Source organism: Melospiza melodia, chromosome 1 (genome assembly GCF_035770615.1).
Source record: "Melospiza melodia melodia isolate bMelMel2 chromosome 1, bMelMel2.pri, whole genome shotgun sequence".
Taxonomy (NCBI): Eukaryota; Metazoa; Chordata; class Aves; order Passeriformes; family Passerellidae; genus Melospiza; species Melospiza melodia.
This window is the reverse complement of record NC_086194.1, coordinates 3,302,095-3,322,931: the sequence shown is the minus strand read 5'-3', so window position 1 is coordinate 3,322,931 and position 20,837 is coordinate 3,302,095. Positions and strand designations below refer to the sequence as shown.

Genomic DNA, 20,837 nt, shown 5'->3' with positions numbered 1-20,837 from the left:
ATCTTTACCAGCTGCAGAATTTTCCTGATGTCTTCAGGTTCTCATCTAATGCTTCTAAATTTCATGCTGCTTTGTTTGTATTTCTTCATCTCTGTTTGCCTTAGTTTAGTAAACACTGGGTTGTTGGTTCACTTATTTATTTTCACTTCCGATCCCCCCTGTTCAATTCATGCTTGAGCTGCAGTGAGGTTTTTACTCCAAGTTAATGATTTCCATTGGGAAGCTGTGCCTGGCTTGGATCACCATTGTGTCTTTGGTGGCCTGGCCCTTCCATTCCAGGAGAACTGTGACCTGTGTGCAAAAAAATAACCTGGTCTGGTGGGAGGTGTCCCTGCCCATGGCAGGGGCTGGAATGAGAGGAGCTTTAGGGTCCCTTCCAACCCAAACCATTCCATGATTCCATGATTTCATAAACAGGGCAACCAAGAGGAGGGGAAGGAGGTTCCCCATCCTCAAACTGGTGTCTGGTCATCAGGAGAAGGAAGTTTTTTGTCAGGATGCAGAGATCACGAGAGGAAGATGGGTTTTATTACAGAAGCATCATTTGTGGGACAGCAGGGATATTTTATTAGGCTCCCACAACATTCTGGTGGTGCTGTCTGGAAGTCAGGGATGGCAATTTGGCAGGGGGAGTAGGATAAAATCATCCTAATGGCATTGTTGGGATGGTGTTCCCTGGAAAGGTGCAGAGGATCAACAGAGCAATGATCAATTCCCTAAACAATTGTTTATTCAAAACCCAACCTTAATAAACACACTAAACAGCACAGGGAAATTTTCCACAGTCCACAGAGAGGACCTGATAGGGGAACCTCATTCATTTCACAGAGAGTTGGTTTTCATGTTATTATGAACAATTTAAGTGCTGTTTCATTAACAGATTTACACTTGGTACAATTAATAAAACCAGAGGAAAAAAAAAAAAAAAAGAATGTGCTGTATATTAAACTCAGCTTCCAATCAGTAGAACACAGGAAAAGGGGGATCTCCTGCTTGGTATCACTGTTTGTGGAGATATCTCTGTTTATAGAACATATTCCTTTCCATGGGGCATGGATGGCAGCTTAAGAACTTGGCTGGGTTATGTCAATTAATGTTTTCAGAAAATTCTCTGGGCTGTGTTTGTTACGTGTCCGTGCTTGAAGTGTTCTTGTGGTGGATGCCTTCTGTGGGAAATCTGGGATATCCAGGAGTGTGTGATGTGGCCAGGAAAATATCTGCTCAAGCTCAAACTCTGGAGGGAAAAGGGCTGGATTTCTTAATCATTATTATTTTTATTTTTAATGAAGCACCTTAATCCTTTAGGATGTTTTTTGTGGTTATTTCCTCTAAGGCATTTTGCGATTAGAAGCTTTGATGGCAGCTCAAGCTGTTGCAGAAGGAGTTTTGAAAAGGAGATTTTAATCTGCTTGTGCAATTTCACCTCTGTATCCACAGAATCATAGAAATTTTTAGATTGGAAAAGACCTCAAAGATCATCAAGTGCAACCTTTAACCCTGCCAGCTCCAGCCCTCACCCATGGCCCAGTCCAGACCATTTTGAAGCCCTGAGATTTATCCTTCCTGAATGGGTAAACTTGGCTGGGTTCATTGGGTGTCATCCATTATGTGGCTTTGCAAGTGTCGTCTTATTTCCAGTTGCATCCTGAGTTAAAATCCTGACAGGACATTGCTGCTGGTTGGGGATTGCAGGTGAAGATCTTACACTGGTTGCTCTTCAGGTGCCATGGGGACGTGGTTTGGTGGTGGATTTCACAGTGCTGGGTTAATCACACAGAATGACCAGGTTGGGAGAGACCTTCAAGACCACTGAGTCCAACCCAGCCCCAACAGCTCAACTCAACCCTGGCACCCAGTGCCACATCCAGGCTTTGCCATCCTCAAATTTACTAATAAAAGACTCAATAATGGTTATATTCAATGGTCTAAAAGGTCTTTTCCAACCTAAATGATTCTCTGATGTCAGGGTCTGTGGTTTAACTGGTCTTGTCAGCTGTACACATCCTCAGGGAAAAGTGAAGCCACAGAGGACTGATTCTGTGATTCCCTGATTACCTTCATTCCTGCCATGTCCAAACTGCCTGATGTTTGAACACAATACAGTCCTTATCAAAAAGGGAATTCCCAGGAATTTGTGAAACTGTAGTCCTCAGTGAGCTTCACCCACGTGCATGTGAACTGCTGGGCTGTGTGAAGGGAGAGGGACTAAAATGAGGAAGTGTTGGGGTTTGTCTTTTAAGAATTCCTATTTTTATCATTTGGTGTTGCTTTTGTAGGACAAGGTATTTTTACCCTCCTGTTTCAACATGAATACACATCCAGAAGCTGTTGGAATATGTGGTGCCACTTCAGGAGGGGATGGAGGGGGATGCCTTTTTCTGAGATTTTTTCTGCTTTTCCTTGGGGTAGATGTTATTCCATGCAGTTCCTCTTCCCTGTTCAGCTGTGACTCTGGAACACAAAGTTCATCTGGTGCACTGATATTTTAATTTGCTGAGAGGTGGTTATGTCACTAAGACTTAGATAAGGGACCTGGAAAAATTACCCTGGGTTTCTGTTCCTGACAGGACTTTTTGTCCTCCCCAGCTTTATGAACTTCTCCACCTGAAAAAGCAGAGTTTCTCTAAGTTTTTTGTCTTAGTTCATTTTCTGCAGAGGTTGGGCTGAGCTCATAGACAACCTGTTTTACTTTTGGCTGCTGCCTGTGTTAGGCTGCAAGTAAGATAAACAAGAAACTGGAACCAAACTTTTGTTTTGGCCAAGGAAAAAGAAGCAAATAATCCCTGGCAGGCTTTTAACTGGAGCACGTGTATCTGTTCTGGAGTAAAAACACTTGAAACTGGAGTCCAGGCAGGGCCAGAAGAATGATAAAAGGTCTGAAAAATGCTGTTGAAGAAAAAAAAAAAATGAAAGAATCGGGAATGTTTATTCTAGAAAATGAAACACTGAGGGACAACTCACGACTTGTCTTTAAGTATTTGATGAAACTTTTGCAAATAGAAAGCAGGAGGAAGAAAAAGCTCCATAACCAGTCTGGTTAGAACCACAGATGTGGTAGGGTACAGCTAAAAATTTAAGCCTTAAGTTGCAGTCACAGAAATCTAGAGTTTCAAAATACAGGTCAAGTCTTTTTGATGGTCAGCAGAGAGAAGCCCAGGAATGGGTCAGGATCTATGGGGACACTGATAAAGGATGGGAGAAAAGGTTATAGAAACCATTTCTGGGATTTCTTACTTTTAAACAGGGATAAAATAGTCAGGCTCTTATGGACTGTCCTAATCTTTGTGGGGTTTTTTTTCTGATAATTAAAAGAAAAATCCCAAGAATTAAATTACTCCTTCTCCCTTTACTCTTGGCAAACTCAGCATCACCTCCATGCAGACCCAGGTCAGCTGAGTTTGGAAGGGTCTCTGGAGCTCAGCTGTTTGCCTCTGTGATATTTAATTTTACCACCTGCACGGCTCCTACCATCAGGTTCTTCCTTGGACCTGCAGTACAAGCTGACCCAAATGATTTGGGAGAGACACTCCAGAAAGGCTCTTCTGGCAGTGTTAAACCATCCCCAAGCAAAGCTTTGCTTCTAATCCTCATTTGTCTCGTTAGAGAGTTCAGTCCCTGCAATTTAAACCCTTTTCCCCACATTTAATAAATATCCTTGGGAAGAAATCTTATTGTTTAGGCCCTTGCTGGTTGTGATTGATTACACATTTGCTTTCTCTCTCACTGAGTTTAGATGGACTTTTTTTTTTTTTTAATTTGTTACTTTATTATTATTTTTTTATCCTAACTTTTTATTTTCATCCTAGAAAAAATTTTTTGCCTTAATTTCAGTGTTTTTGCTGTCCTGATTTGATGTGACCGGGGGATGCTGGGGTAGAGCCAGGAAAGATCCAATCCTGATGGAAAAGGTGCCAAGCAGGCAGGGGCTGCTAAAGCAAGGAGGAGGTGGCTGTGAAGGGCTGAGTACTCCAAAGGCACCACCAGCATCCTTTAAATTACCTCTCTCTGTCCATTTTTCACAATGTTTGCCCCGTCTTTTTACCGAGGTTCAGAAAGATTTAATTCACTGACTTTCATCTCTCCCCCCTCAAAAAAAAAACAACAACAACAAAAAAAAAAAAAAAAACAAAAAAAAAAAAAAACCAAAAACCCCCCAAAGAATTACATTATAAAACAACCTTATAAGTTACCTTGCCATGATATACTCTCAATAAACCACATTTTATATTTTGTCCCCATCCCCATTTGCTGCCGCTTTCCATCACTCTTCCTTTCAAGTCCTGTTCAAAAGTCCTGTGTATTTAACCCAGATTAACCTGCTGAGAGCAGTCTGGATCTTTTCCACCCCCCTCTCCTTCCTATATATAAAAAAGCTTTACATTTGTTGACTTTGAGCCAGGTGGTGCCACTCCCACCATCCCATCTGAGCACGTTTTTCCTGTCTGAGTGCTGTTTCCAAACCCCTTTACACCCAGCCCTGTTGTTGCTCTCAAGCTAAATCAAGCTAAATTCAAGCTAAATCATTTTCATGTGTAACTGTTCCAGTTTTGCATTAGTAAAATTCTATTTTCACCTCCAGTTCTTTGGAGAAGCCAGTGAACAGAAGCTGGGGTGGGGCTCCCTGTGGGTTCTCCTTTTCTTGGTGCTATATTTGGCTTTCTCTTGAATTTCAGCTCTTTGCATAGTAATCTCACTCGGTTTCTTTTCCCGTTGTTCTCTTTTTTTAGCCCTGTTGCTCAAAGGCATTTTCTGCTCAGCTGAGTTGATCCTGACAGCCAGGCTGAGACTTCTAGCAATGCTCAGAGGTTTTCTGCTCCTCCTGCTGCTCTAAACATTGTTTTCTTTCCAAGATCCTCTTCCCAGGTGTCCTGATCACTGATGCCCATCTGTTTTACCTTCCTAATTGCCTACTCTGTTGTTTTCCTCATATCCAGAATTCCTAAATTGAGATTTGAAGTCTTTCCCTTGTTCCCGTGGAAGTAGGACCCAATTATTTTCTTTCCCACTCCTTTTTCCACACAAATTCTCCCTTCTTCTGTTGTCTCTTTGCTGTCAGACCAGGGTGTTTTGAGGAGAACATTTCAATATTTCATATCTCTGACAGATGTGGATATCAATGTACATTGGCACATGGAAAGGTCTTTTAGAGACATTCAGAGAGTGTGAAGTATTTAGGGGGGTTTATTACTGCTTTATCTATTTTTTTCTATAAGGAAGGAGTTTTTGGAGGCAGAGGCCAACTGACAGTTTTGTTGTGGCTTTCTAGGTGGAGTTTTGTGGTTTGGGGTTTCCTTAGGTTGAGGTTTTTTTTGTTGGTTTTATGTGGGTTTTTTTTTGGGGGGGGGGGGTTTCTGCTTTGGTTTCTTTGTCAAAAGACATTAAAGACACTACCTTTGTAAAACACAGAGATCTACAGCCTGTGGCATCACCTGAGAGAGGTCTGGTGATGCTGTACCACTAAGATTTGGTTTTGTCATCAAAGCACTCATTTTCTGTGTCATTTGTGCTCTTCCATATTTTCCCTTTTAACCAGACAAAGCAGAAACATCTTTAATCTCTTTCCCCCATCTGTGCTGTTAGCAGGCAAGGAGTTACAGAAGGAAATGGCTGGGGGAATAAAGCAGAATTAATCATCTTCCTGAGCATCAGGTTCACCACGAGCTGGTGGAGCACAGTTTGGGGGTGCTGGAAGTTGGTTTTGTTTGGGGATGGATGGGCAGCAAAGCTCTCACCCAACAGCCAGGCTGGGGCGGTGAATCCCTGCAGGAAGCAAGATAATTTGATAATTTCTTCTTTAAAACTATTGGAAATAGTATTGGAAGTCACTTCCGTGATCAAGCCTCACCATGTCCCATTCCTGGGGATGTCCAAGGTCAGGTTGGATGAGACTTGGAGCAGGCAAGGAATTACAGAAGGAAATGCCTGGGGGAATAAAGCAGAATTAACCATCATCCTGAGCATCAGGTTCACCACGAGCTGGTGGAGCACAGTTTGGGGGTGCTGGAAGTTGGTTTTGTTTGGGGATGGATGGGCAGCAAAGCTGTCACCCAACAGCCAGGTTAGGGTGGTGAATCCCTGCAGGAAGCAAGATGGGTTGATAATTTTTTCTTTAAAACTATTGGAAATCACTTCCCTGGCCAAACCTCACCATGTCCCATCCCTGGGGATGTCCAAGGTCAGGTTGGATGAGACTTGCAGCAGCCTGGGGTAGTGGAAGGTGTCCTGCCCAGAGCAGACGGCTGGAATGAGATGATCTCCAAGGTCCCTCCCAACCTGAACCATTCCATGATTCTGTGTTCCAAAACACCCCAGCAGCTTCCATGTTTTAGTGTGGAATGTGGATATTTCCACCATCTGAGCCTTCTCTGGGATCCCCTGTCCCAGCTGGCCCTCAGCTGTGTGCTCAGAGGTGTGGGTGGGGGGGATGCAGCCCTGTCACAGCATCTCTCTGTGGGCAGGGAGGTGGTGGGAGCTGTCAGAAGGATTCAGTGTGGCCCTCAGGCTCCTGGGGAGATGTCAGAGCTCTCCTCAGGTGGAAGAACTGTGTGCGTGCCTGGTTTAGACAGTGTGGGCGAGTGTGTGTCATGTCCTGTGTGTCATGTCCCATTTGTCACCTTTTCAGGCTCTTAGGCTCATGTTACAGCCTGTCCAACCTGTGGCTTTAACTCCCTTTTCAGGCATCAGGAGTGGAACCACGTTTTGAATTATTCCCATACCTTCATACAGACCCTGCACACAGGACTGTGATAGTTCTGTTTACTGAGTCCAGCAATGTTTACTCCTCCAGGACTGTTAAATTCCTCCTAAAATCTGTACTCAGGCTGCTAAATCCTGATGAGGATGTCCCTCCTCAGCCATTGCTCAGACACATGATGTCCTCCATGTGCACTGGCCATTGGGCACAGGAGGGTTATCAAAAATGTCTTTACTCAAAGCTGGCAAACTTAAATGTAATTAGAACCTTTCCTCTAGGAGACCCTTGGGTAATCAGTGTCCTCCAGCATGTTCTGTTCTTCTGATTCAGCTCTGTCCATGTGTCCATCCTGTGCTGGCTTAGAAGTGTCAGTGGGAAGGAAATATACACTTGCTCTCTGCATGGTTTTCCCCATTTTTGTGAATCCCTTTTTTCCATGGCAGTAATGATCCCTGTAGTTGTCCTAACCTTGCTCTGCTTCACAAATCACTTGTCCTTTTGTTTCCCACCTTCCTCAGCCAAGGGAGGAGAGGTGGCCCTGTCCTGCTTTCTGTCAGAGAAGCTCTTGAGCCTGGAATGGCTCCAAACCACTTGGGCACTCTTGATTCCCTTGTTTTGAGGAACATTCCTTAGGTCAGGAAATCTTCACTTGCTCTCTGCATGGTTTTCCCCATTTTTGTGAATCATTTTTCCCCATGGTAGTAATGATCCCTGTAGTTGTCCTAACCTTGCTCTGCTTCACAAATGACTTGTCCTTTTGTTTCCCACTTTTCTCAGCCGAGGGAGAGAGGCGGCCCTGTGCTGATTTCTGTCAGAGAAGCTCTTGGGGCACTCTTGACTCCCTCATTTTGAGGAACATTCCTTAGGTCAGGATCTCTTCACTTGCTCTCTGCATGGTTTTCCCCATTTTTGTGAATCCTTTTTTTCCATGGCAGTAATGATCCCTGTAGTTGTCCTAACCTTGCTCTGCTCCACTCATTTTAGAAATGACTTCTCCTTTTGTTTCCCACCCTCCCCAGGCAAGGGAGGAGAGGTGGCCCTGTCCAGATTTCTGTCAGAGAAGCTCTGGAGTGGTTCCAAACCTTCTGAGCACTCTTGACTCCCTCATTTTTAGGAACAATGACTTTGTCCTGAGGCTCATTCCTTTTTCCTGAGAGCTCATCCCAGCATGTCCTCCTTCCTGGAAGGCACACCTGGACGCTTCAGACCATCTGTGAGGAACCATTCACTACAGGGCTCTGACAGAAATGCTTCATAAAGCCATGAGTAATGTGCTCATCCAGAGCCTTGGCTGAGCCACTTCTGCTCCATTTGAAAGAGGGAACATTCCTTTTTCTGCCCAATGTCTGAATGAGCCAAACTCCTCTTGTGCCAACACCTTTGTGTTTTTTGTGCTCCCCTTTGAGGGGAAGCAGCCACCTGAGAGTGAATTATTTGAAATGAGATGTGCTTGTGGATTGTTCCAGGAACATACCTGGATTTTCACAGCAAGCTCTGAATAGTGGCACAAACAAGCCCTGTTTAGGGCCACTGGCTTAGAATGGAAGCGATGTACAAATAGTAAAATCATCCTGGAATTGCTCTTAGGTTGGTTTGATAAAAGATGTGGAAGATACTTATAGCCAAGAAGGTTAAAATTTTATCCCAGTCTGTGTTCTAGAAGGGCACTGTGGTGACTGCTGGATAACCCAGTGTCACAGACATCTTTTATGAAAAATCCTTTCCTCAGGATTTTTCCTCCTGAGAAGCTGAGAGGCCTCAGGAACAAAATGTAAACATTGATTATCTGCTGCTGTGGAATGCAACAGGTGCATCTGGGATTGGTCTCATGTGGTTGTTTCTAATTAATGGCCAATCACACTCAGCTGGCTCGGACAGAGAGCTGAGCCACAAACCTTTGTTATCATTCTTTCTTATTCTATTCTTAGGATTTCATCAGAAGGCTGGCTTTCTTCTATTTTTTTTAGTATAGTTTTAATGTAATATATATCATAAAATAATAAATCAGCTTCTGAAACATGGAGTCAGATCCTCGTCTCTTCTCTCAACCTAAGACCCCTGTGAATAGGGCCACAACACAGCCCATGGGAAGGATTATTTTATGCATTCTCTTTTTCTTGTTTTCACTGTTTCTTGTTTCTTTCTCTTCCTGATTGCTCTTCTGGATGTGATACCGACACTAAACCTTCCACTGTCCCAGGGTGCTCCAAACCCCATCCAACCTGGCCTTGGACACTTCCAGGGATGAGGCAGCCACAAATTCCCTGGACAACCTGTGCCAGGGCCTCCCCAGTGAATTGTTTCCTTCCCAATACCCAATCAAAACCTACTCTCTTTCAGTTTAAAGCTGTTCTGTAACATTTCCCTTTGCTGTCCTTAAATGAATGCATTAAAAAAAAAAGCAGTGAGTAGCTGTGAACAGGATCTGCCTCCTCTCCAGACATCCCCAGAGCTCCAGGTGAAGCTCCAGGTGCTTATTCCAGCTGTGAGGGTTTCCAGCAGGGATGCAGGGCAAGCCTGGTGTCTGTCACCCCAGCCCTTCCTTTCCTGGTGGTGTGGTTGCACTGGATTTCTGGACAACCTCAGGGCTTTCACTTCCCCTAAAACTGAACAGGAGCTGCCTCTTTGTGACCAAAACTGCTGTTCCTCAGACCAAACCACCGCAGCTTTGCTGACAACTGGAGAATGCCCGGTTTGCTTTGTCCAGCTCCCTGGTTATAAGTGACATCCAATACCCAGCCTTGCAGGAGGCCTCTGGGGTCCTGTTTAACAAAGGTTTTGTGGATGTGATGTGTGTACACCAATCCCAGGCAGTGGGAGAGGTCTGGGGAATGAGAAGAGAAGAGAAGAGAAGAGAAGAGAAGAGAAGAGAAGAGAAGAGAAGAGAAGAGAAGAGAAGAGAAGAGAAGAGAAGAGAAGAGAAGAGAAGAGAAGAGAAGAGAGCCTCAGGACTTCACTGTGGTTCATATCAAGCTCTTAATTTTGTGCCAGGCTCTGCACTGATCTCCCACCTGCCAGGTTAAGGATTCTTCTGGACAACCTGCCAGACTCAGCTCCTCTGGATTTGGGATCCCCCCTGCAATATCCTGACCCAAAAAGCCTCCCAGCTCTCTGGGGAAGCTGGGCAGATCTGAGTTCAGCTCCAGGGCTGAATGTCATGGCAGGTGGACCTGCTGGGGATGGCATCAGGGTTGGATTCAGGAAGAAAACAAGACTCAGGTGGCACAGCTGGAATGGACTGGAGTGGAGAGCAGGCAGGGCTGGGTGGGGTGATGGATGGATGGATGGATGGATGGATGGATGGATGGATGGATGGATGGATGGATGGATGGAGATGGATGGATGGAGATGGATGGATGGATGGATGGATGGATGGATGGATGGATGGATGATGGATGGATGGATGGATGGATGGATGGATGGATGGATGGATGGATGGAGATGGATGGATGGATGGATGGATGGATGGATGGATGGATGGATGGATGGATGGAGATGGATGGATGGATGGATGGATGGATGGATGGATGGATGGATGGATGGATGGAGATGGATGGATGGATGGATGGATGGATGGATGGATGGATGGATGGATGGATGGAGATGGATGGATGGAGATGGATGGATGGAGATGGATGGATGGATGAATGGATGGATGGATGGATGGATGGATGGATGGATGGAGATGGATGGATGGATGGATGGATGGATGGATGGATGGATGGATGATGGATGGATGGATGGATGGATGATGGATGGATGGTTTGATGGATGGATGGATGGATGGATGGATGGATGGATGGATGGATGGATGGATGGAGATGGATGGATGGAGATGGATGGATGGAGATGGATGGATGGATGGATGGATGGATGGATGGATGGATGGATGGATGGATGGATGATGGATGGATGGATGGATGGATGGATGGATGGATGGATGGATGGATGGATGGATGGATGGATGGAGGGATGGATGGAGACTGTCAGGAATTGGGATCTGAGGTTTTTCAGTCCCTTCTGAATTAGGAAGCATTTTTCCTGTGCACGGCAGTGAAGAGGTGGCTGCTCAGGAGATGACTCAGTGCTGGATGAACAGAAATTCAGGACAGCATTAACAGCTTACCTGCACGTTCTGCTGGAGCCCTGGGCCTTTCCTGGACAGCAGCATGTCAGAGTTGTTGTATCTTGGAGTGAAAACCCAGCCTGTGAACAAATCAGAGTGCTCACAAGTATTCACTCAACTTCTTTATAGGGATCCTGCCAGGTGCCATCTCCACAGGCTCTTGGGGCATTCCAGGGGAGGATGGGGCTGGATGTCTGGAGGGGAATGATTTTGTTTAGATGAGCCTAGGTCTGTGGGGTTTGACTCATTTAACTTCAGATATTGGCACAGTGGGCACCCACCCAGCCTCAGGCTCCCTGGATGGAGCACTACAGTTTTCTTTTGCCTGCTTTGGACAGTTCCTTCAGTTTGGAGTTACTCCTGCCCTGAAAGTTCCTGCTTCTCTCTTCGGGTGAGGAAGCACAATCAGTGTGAAGATGTATATGTTTACATTACAAACACATCATTTTTGCCCACAGGTCTCCAAATCCTGTTCCTGAAGCCCTGGGGGTCAGGCAGGTCTGTATCTGAATCTCCCTTTGTCTTCCTGTTGTTCCTGTCATTGACTGAGCAGATTTGAGTTGAATTTGAGCAGCTTTGGAGTTGAATTTCATCCAGAAGGTTTAAATAGTTTAATGGGTAAATTTTGGAACATTTTTATTATAAAGAACAGACTTCCCTCCCCAAAGGGGAAAGGAAATTAAGAGTAGTCAATGATCAGTAATTCAGGGAAAACTACAAGTTGATTTGCACTCCAGGTAGTGGAGCCCACTTCTTTCCCTCTTTTCTGTCCCTACTCTTTTTGGGATAATTATTGTTGTTCCTCTCATTTTCCCTCAGCCATGAGGGATTTTGCAGCGCTTTAATGCAGATCTAAGCACTGCTGAGGCCAGTGTTGCAGCATCCCTCTATTCCAGCCTGGATTCAGATCCTCACTCTGAGCTTCCTGGAGAGGAAACTCCTCCTTGGCTACTCCAGCTGGTAATTTAAGGAGCAGAAGGTGCTCACCCAGCCATCAGAGCTGTCTCCTGCTCATTTGAATTCACTCAGGTGCTGCCTCCCTTCTGGATGTGTGTCATAACTGATTTTCCAGGGTTCTCTTTGTGGCAGTGTTCACAGGGGTCTCAGGATGAGGGAAGAGATGAGGATCTGACTCCATGTTTCAGAGGGCTGATTTATTATTTTATGATATATATTACATTAAAACTATACTAAAAGAATAGAAGAAAGGATTTCATCAGAAGGCTGGCTAAGAATAGAATAGGAAAGAATGATAACAAAGGTTTGTGGCTCAGCTCTCTGTCCAAGCCCGCTGACTGTGATTGGCCATTAATTAGAAACATCCAACATGGGCCAATCCCAGATGCACCTGTTGCATTCCACAGCAGCAGATAATCAATGTTTACATTTTATTCCTGAGGCCTCCCAGCTTCTCAGGAGGAAAAATCCTAAGGAAAGGATTTTTCATAAAAGATGTCTGCGACATTCTCTTCCTTAAAAACCTCAACTCCTCTCTTTTTTCCCAGCAGAGACATTTGCAAGCTTGTCCCTAAGGAGTTAAGGAGCACAGCTGCTCAGCTTCCCTTTCCCTGGGGCTCTCCAAGCCCTTTGCAGAACTCTCCTTTTTCCCTGAAATCTCCCACAGAAATGGGAGAATCTGACTAAAAGGGGGCTCTGAGCCTCCAAGCTGCTGGATGGATTTGGCCAAGTTGCCTTTGTTTGACAGGATGAGCTGGGAAAAGACATCTGCTTTCCTTGTCTGATGATGGATCAGTCATTGGCAGGATTATGTTTGGCAGGATGATAAAGTGCAGTGGTTTGAGCAGCTAAGTGGGACTCAGGAGATTTGGGAATTTGCCTGGGCCTCTTTTGTGACCGTGTTCACAGGGGTTCTTGGGTTGAGGGAAGAGATGAGGACCTGACTCTGTGTTTCAGAAGGCTGATTTATTATTTTATGATATATATTACATTAAAACTGTACTAAAAGAATAGAAGAAAGGATTTCATCAGAAGGCTGGCTAAGAATAGACTAGAAAAGAATGATAACAAAGGTTTGTGGCTTGGCTCTCTGTCTGAGTCAGCTGTGCTGAAATTGGCCATTAATTAGAAACAACCACATGAGACCAATCCCAGATGCACCTGTTGCATTCCACAGCAGCAGATAATCATTGTTTACATTTTGTTCCTGAGGTCTCTCAGCTTCTCAGGAGGAAAAATCCTAAGGAAAGGATTTTCCATAAAAGATGTCTGCAACACTCTTATTTGGGGAAGTCTCCCAGGGACATGTGCTGCTGCCCATGGTCCCTCACTGCTGCTTGGTCACAGAAATTTATTTACAACACAAGAGAAAATAACTTTTCTCTGTTTAAAAATCACTGGGTTTGCAAATCTTTCTGGACTGATCCTACAAAGGGCACACAGAAGGTTTGGGGTGTTTTAAACTTGGATTTATCTCTCATTCTGTCTATATTACTGATATTTAAAATTTACTTCACGACATTTGTAACATGGTTTTGGATTCTTACACAATGGTCCTTCAGAAGAGCAAATAATTATAATACTTCATAAATACTCCCTTTTACAAAGTTTATTTTCCCCAGGGCATTGGAGCTTTTGCAGCTTTTGACAGCCTTATTGTTGGAAATTGTGTCAGTCATCACTATAGGAAAAAAAATCCTTGGTGTCTTCCTTTTCTCATTCTTGCCCTTTTACACTGTATTTTTTGGCTGACTGAGAGGAGTTTTAGGAATAAAGCTGTATTTTCCTGAGGATGTCTAAAAGGAAAAAAAAAAACAAAAAAGGATCTAAAAATCAAGTTTTAACACAGAGCTGAATGAAGTTAGGGAAGAAATCAAAGCCAGGGTTGTTTTGAGAGAAGTCCCTTCAGCCCTGTGTTCCTACAAATAAAGAGTACGGATGAAAGCCAGAGGGAGGTTATTTTCTGATGCTTGAAATAAGACCTGCCTGCTCAAATCTTTCATTTCCTTTGTGGTTCACATGAGAAAGGGTTAAGAAACTCCATCTCAACCTCAAGCAGTGACTGAAGTCAAGTTACAGAAACTCTTGGAACCGACTTGCTCTTGTCTCGTTGCATTCCTGTTTTCGCAGGAGCTCTGGGAAGCGGGGACGGGGAGAAATTGTCACTTAGAGCTGGGAGTGAACCCGTGTCCACTGAGCTGAGCAGAAATGGCTGAGGGGTGGGATTGCATCATCTGAAACTTCTCAGTTCTCCTCCTCGGTTTGACCCCAAATCCTCTTATTCCTATGGTCACCCTGGTTCTCATCTCCGGAGTCTCCAACCAGTGCGCTCCAAGTGAGCCCGGGAATAATACCCTGGGTGTTGTTTTCATTTTGGGGTTTTTTGGTCTTGTTTTTGTTTTATTTTTGGGGTTTTTTTGTTTGGTTGGTTTGGGTTTTGGTGGGGGTTTTTTTTGGTTTTTTGGGTTTTTTTTGGGTTTTTTTGGGTTTTTTTTTGTTTTGTTTTGTTTTTTGGGGGTTTTTTGGTGGTTTTTTTTTGTTTTTGTTTTTTATTTTTCCTTTAAAGATGGGGTAATTGAGGTGTTTTAATTTTTAATTTTTTTTTAGTTTTATGTGAAGGGTGAGACAATAGAGATGTTATAATTTACGTTTTTATAATTAGAAGCTAACTCTTTCCTAATTACAATACATTATAAAGTGTTCCTTGGCCTATCAGCTTTAGCCACACCATGCTGTAAATGCTTTAAAGCCAGTCAACTAAAATTACTTTTTGTGGGTCTCACTACAATGCATCTTTCCTATTCTATTTCTCCAAAGTACCCAGTCCTATTTGTAAGGTTATCTTTTGAAACTTGTGTGTAGTTCTGTTTCTCTGTCAACGCTGTCTTATTCAATGTTATTTCTAAATCAGTATTTTTTATCCCGAGGTTTGCACACAGATGCACACACTGTGTGAGCCTTCTGCCAGGCTTGCAGAATTCCCTACAGATCCATTTCCCACACCTGAGATCAGGGGAGAGGGGCGCGCTGAGCTCACAGCCCTTCTCCTGTGGCTCCCACCTGTCTCTGAGCAGCTGCCACGTGTCCCCTGGATATTCTGGCCCTGCAGATGAGACTAAACACTTCTGCAGCTCCTCCAAGTCTTGGCAGTCTTTGGAATTGTGTTTCATTAAGGAGCGTACACAAAGGCTTTATTTGCAGCGGCAAGACTGCTCAGTAATCCTCTAACAATCCCTGGGATCTGTTGGGAAGGAAAACTCTCATTACTAAAGACTTTGGTTACAACTCCTTGTTACGTGAGAGCTGCTGCAGAGCTCAGGGCTGCAAGAAATCACATCCAGAGGAACATTCCCTTCATCTTTCAGAGGGGGAAAACCCCTGACGAACCCAACACACCTTTACAGGGTGTTTGGGGCATGCCAGGGGGGATTGGAGGGGTGGTTAACACATTTCAGCCTCACCCACAATGGGTATTCCCAAGAAACTGGATTACAGCTCACCCTCTGATGTTGACATGAGCTAACCAGAGCTTGTTGTGTTTTTTGCTTTATATTTACTTCTTGGATGGGAAAAGTGAACTCGTGTGTTCCCCAGCCCTTTGTCTGTGTGGCCAGTTGCCCACTGCAGTGAAAGAGGCCAAAACCCAAAATCTCTGCCTTTTCCATAGGAAAAAACCCAAACAGAACAACACAACATAGTAAAAATGAGAAGAATTCGACTTCACAGACAGCTTTGTACCAACTCACTTTACTAATTCTCCTAGAAATGGAGAATTAGTAAAGTGAGTTTGTACAAAGCTGTCTGTAAAGTTTAATTCAACTTTTCCAGGAGGAATAGATCAAAGAAAGATAATTTTTTAGCTCCTCCTCTTGCTAGGCAGGACTGACTGTTCTTCAGGGCTCTTCCCAACCTCATGAGCATTTTGTCACTTGGGAGGGGGGAATTAAGGCAGCTGCACTTGTTCCCTGATGACCCCCCAGCAAAAAAACCCACACTGTGTGTTTCCTAATGATGTCAAAACTGTGATATTTTTGTGTTATTTTTATTCCACCTGCCTTTCTCAGCCTGTATCAGTGACTGCTGTGACATGTGAGGGTTATTGCTGTTATCACTGAGGAGGTTGAAGGAGGAGTGATAGAGTTATTTATTTACTCCTTTAGTTAATGTGAAAAATGAGCCATAACCTCCAGGTGCTCCAGTGTGAATCTGTTTGTTGACCTTGATTGAGTTAAAGCTCTGTGGGCATTAAATTCACACATCACTGACCTTTTCCAGCTGAGTGCTGGCTGGTTAAGTTTGGAGCCATCCAAGCACAGGCAGTGGAGTGGGATGAAAGCCTTCAGAGCTGGGGTTTGCTTGCTCTCTGTGGACTTGGAGGAATGGTTAAAAAAAAATCAGGTCAGACTAAACATAGAGCTCTGACTCAGCTAAAACTGAGGGATGATGTGTCCCACTGACAGAGGAGCTGAGATACATCCAACTCTTTCTTTATGGGACCATAAAATCATTAAGGTTGGGGAAGATCTCCAAGATCATTAGCCCAGCACTGCCAAGGCCACCACTCACTCGTGTCCCCAAGGGCCACATCTACATGGCTTTTAAGTGTCCCCAGAGGATGGTGACTCAACCGCTGCCCTGGGCAGCCTGTGCCAGGGTTAACCCTTTGTCACTCTGGTTTTTTAAGATTTTCTAAGCTTTCAGATGTTGACATTCTTGTAGTGAACTTTCTCACACACTTTCTGTAAATAACTCATTGTTTTGCATTCCTTTATGGAGGAGGAGAAAGTTGATGGACTGTTGGTTTGTCCAGTGTCATTGGAGAGGTGGCACTGTCACCCTCCAATCCGCTGTCACTTTTAGAAAACTATAAATGTTGGAGTCAGAAAATAAACTTCCCTTTTTTTCCTTCACCTTGAGAACAGAGGTGTGAGCTTGTGTTCTTTCCTGTCCTATAGCGACAGCCCTTTCAGTGAAGGCATTTTCCCTGATATCCAAACTAAACATCCCCTGGTGATGATTGAGGTTGTTCCCCTCTTGTCCTGTCACTTGTCGCTTGGGAGCAGGGCACACCTGGCTGTCCCCTCCTGTCAGGAGCTGTGCAGAGCCGCAACTTTTCTCCAGACTGAGCTCCCTGAGCCTCTCCTGGTGCTCCAGATCTTTCCCCATCTCCATTCCCATCACTGGACACCCTCCAGACCCTCAGTGTCCTTCTGGTCATGAGGAGCCCCAAACTGACCCCAGGATTTGAGGTGTGGCCTCACCAGTGCCTCTCCTGGTGCTCCAGCCCCTTCTCCAGCTGCATTCCCATCTCTGGACACCCTCCAGCCCCTCAGTGTCCTTCTGGTCATGAGGAGCCCCAAACTGACCCCAGGTTGGAGGTGTGGCCTCACCAGTGCCCAGCACAGGGGACAATTCCCACCCTGGTCCTGCAGGACCCCCAGTTCCTGTCCAATCCAAGGGCCAGTGCCCTTCCTGCCCACCTGGGCACACCTGGGCTGATGTTCAGCTGCTGTCACCAGCGCCCCCAGGACCTTTTCCAGCCCCTCTGCCCTCAACCTGCAGTTTTATGTGGAGTTGTTGTGAGCGCCCACCTTCCCTGAAAGCTCACAAGAAGTCAGCACCAGCACCACAAATCCAAGATCTTCTGTATTTTGGTATTTAGCTGCTGGACACTCTTTTTTCAGACTTTTGCCTATCATAGATATATATTTTCTTTTGGATTGTATAGCAAAAAAAAAAAAAAAAGATGTGATTTTAAAGATTCTATGCGTAATCAAATTTACCTGAGCCTCTCACAATAGATGCATTTTCTTTTGGATTGTATGGCGAAAAATGATGAGATTTTAAAGATTCTACATATAATCAAATTTACCTGAGCCTGTCACAACCCCACTTTTCAAAACAGAAGCTCACTTGTTTTTTTAAAGGTGATAAAACCAGTGACTCAGAAGTAAATATTAGACCATTGAGGTGAATATACAATTATCCAACTCAGGCATGAGATTTTAGTGAAGGGAAGAAGTGGCAGTGAAGTACTTGCTAGTGGGCTTGGAGTAAAGTCTTCAGCCTAAAAAAAATTCAGATCTGTTGTAGAACTACAGAGTGCTTTGCCAACCCTGATCAAAGTTAGAGTAGTATGAATTAATTAATTTATAAAGTGAAAACCAGAGGTATTTATAGACGTGAGATGAATTTGGCAAACGTTTAAGTCCAGAGAGTTAAAACTTCCCCTTGAAAAAGTCAGAATGTTTTGAAAACATTTCAATCTTTATTTTTCCAGCAAGTGTTCTGCAAATCTCTCACGCTTCCCCTTGTGCTTTTTTAAGGTTAAAATAAAATGGCAAGAAGAACTGTAAATCAAAACAAAATAACTCTATGGTATTTCAGATGAGCCAAGATGAAATTTCCAAAGATCTGTTTCCCTTTGGGGAAAAGAAATATTTGAGAACGAAGACAGCTCCAAATGATTCCCCTTCTTCTGGTGTTTGTATTTTTATTTATTTTTAATTTGACTAGAAAACCACAATTATTTGTTTATACACTACTAATCAAGGCCCACTCCCAACCTAAAGGAAATTAAAATCTAAACCAGGCATGGCATGAAACAGGGAAGAGAGCAGGATAGGTTAATAGGAAATGGTGAGATTAATTTATTGTGTTAAATTTTTTTTTAATCTTAACCCAATTTTACATCAAACAATTGTTCCTTCAAAGGATTGCTGGACTTTTTATGTCTTAAAACCTTGACTGGCAAATATATCAACAGAGCAATAACTTGACGTATTTTGAAACGAGACAGGAAATTATTTTTGTTTTCTTAATTTATTTTCTCTGCCTATTTCTGATTAAAATACATGGTTATCCCAAGAGGGAACACTGAATCAATCACTTCTCCTGTGTCCTCATGATCTGTTCCTGAAGTTCACCCCACTGATGTTTTTTCCCACATTACATTTAACAGGGACAGCGTGAACTCAAGCCAAGGCTTGGCTCTCTTGACATCATTCCCTTCTCTCCACCTCTTTGCAGCTGGATTTCTGAAAATCCAGCTCCATTTTTCTCCAAATCCATTTTTCTCCAAATCCATTTTTCTCCCTGTTGAATGCCCTTTGCAATCCCTTTAGAAGAGCTGGGGTTGCAGCAGCCTCAGTTTCTGGCCATGGCAATGGTCAAGGTGTCCCCTCCAACCTGAGAGTGTGTTGGTGACAAGGGGACACTGAGAAATGCATGAGTTCCTGTTTTTGGAATTAAAAAATCACCATTCCCACGTTTTATGATTGAGGCAGTTCATGAATTGCACGTTGTGAGGAGTCCACAATTAATTACCTCAACATTTATAGCCACTGTTGTATTACAGACTTGATTAGGGCTGACTGAGGAGAAACCACTTGAGGGGGAAAAGCCTTCTCACTGGGAATTTCCTCCTTTTTAGCTCCTTGATCTCCTAATCTGCATCAGAGATCCTGCTCTTATTTGATTTGGGGTTTGTTGTGCTTTGAATCAGTGTGAGAGCCAGGGAATAAACCACGAAGCGCAGGTCCCACTGCTCCTGGCATAAATATTAAATCTGCCCTGCCCTACATAGCTGGTGGTGCTGGTTAGCCAGGCAGGGTTCCCAGAGCATAGAGCAGCAGAATTGCTCCTCATCTGTTGGAATCCAAAATTCAGGGAACTCTCAGAACTTTGGGAAGCCAAAGCTTAGAATTTAACCCAGGATTTGAGCTGAGACCTTGGAAAAGGCTTCCAAACTTGGGTGACAGAAGCAAGAATGTGGATTTATAGTTTAAAGCAGAAACATGTTAAGCTGAGAAGAGGAAAGTTTAGAGTTTTAGAGTTTAAGATATAGAAAAAATAGAAGTGGTTACAGATGTAAACAAGTTTAGAATGCAGTACTGTGGATTTGTGTGTCATAACAAAATTGGCTCAGAAAGCTCACACTGTAGCATGGGTCCATAAAACTAAATATTCAAGGATTGGGTTAAAACCATAAATAATCCTTGTTGGCAGTGTTTTATTGGTCAATAACTCCTTAAAAGGTCTTGTAACTAAGGGTTTGGTGACCTCCTGAGCCATGCTGTGAAGATGTGAGCTGAACTCACCTTTCCTGCCCATGTGGAAGATAAGAAAAATAAACCACATCATCAAAAACAATTCAGAGGCTGCATCTTGAATCCTTCCAAAATTCCCCACAAGTGAATTATCACATTGATCATCAGAAAAAAAAAAAAAAATAGGTTGTGGGGTTTTTTTTCCTAAGGAAATGGAGAGAAATGCTGATTTTTTTTTTCAGCAGCTCTGGGTTGCTCTGGGTGCAGATCCGTGCAATGGTCCTGGAGAGCTCCAGCCTGCCCCACGAGGCCAGGAATGCCCAGGAATGCCTCCCTGGGGATGGGCTCTGCTCACTGTGTCCCTCTGTGCCCTCCCTGCAGGCGTCCAGCACGCGGCCCGAGTGCAGCATCATGCAGGAGATCGAGGAGGAGCGCAGCCAGTGCCTGGCGGAGCTCACCTGGGACAACCGCACCGCAGGTATGGCAACGCTGCTGTCCCTCCCCGCCGGCACACCCACCTCCCTCAGCCTCACAGCTGCCTCGTCCTGCCCGTTTCCCAGCCCTCCTGCTGCTGCAGCAAGGATTCCTCCAGCTGCTTTGGAAGCTTTGGTGCTTCCAAAGCCAGACAAGAGTTCCAGCAGCTCTGCAGCTTCCCCTGCAGCCTCCTGGCTGGGAATGCCTGACTGAGGTGTTCCAGTGGGTTTAATCACGGTGGTCCACAGTGATGGTGGTCACAGGGGTCTTGGGATGAGGGAAGAGACGTAGATCTGACTCCATGTTAATAGAAAGCTTGATTAATTATTTTATGATGTATATTAGATTGAAACTATACTAAAGAATAGAAGGAAAAGTTTCGTCTCAGAAGGCTGGCTAAGAATAGAATAGGAAAGAATGATAACAAAGGCAGCTGCCTCAGACTCTCTGTCCGAGCCAGCTGACTGTGATTGGCCATTAATTACAAACATCTACATGAGACCAATCCCAGATGCACCTGTTGCATTCCACAGCAGCA

The 20,837-nt window shown here is 44.3% G+C and overlaps 1 protein-coding gene across 1 annotated transcript in view; it reads left to right on the top strand.

Annotated features, from left to right (window-relative positions):
- VIPR1 (vasoactive intestinal peptide receptor 1) overlaps positions 1-20,837 on the top strand; it is a 123,075-nt gene that overhangs the window by 25,666 nt on the left and 76,572 nt on the right. The window contains exon 2 of the mRNA XM_063173501.1: positions 20,207-20,303. Within this exon, the coding sequence (XP_063029571.1) occupies positions 20,207-20,303 (97 nt within the window). The remainder of the gene's footprint in view (positions 1-20,206; positions 20,304-20,837) is intronic.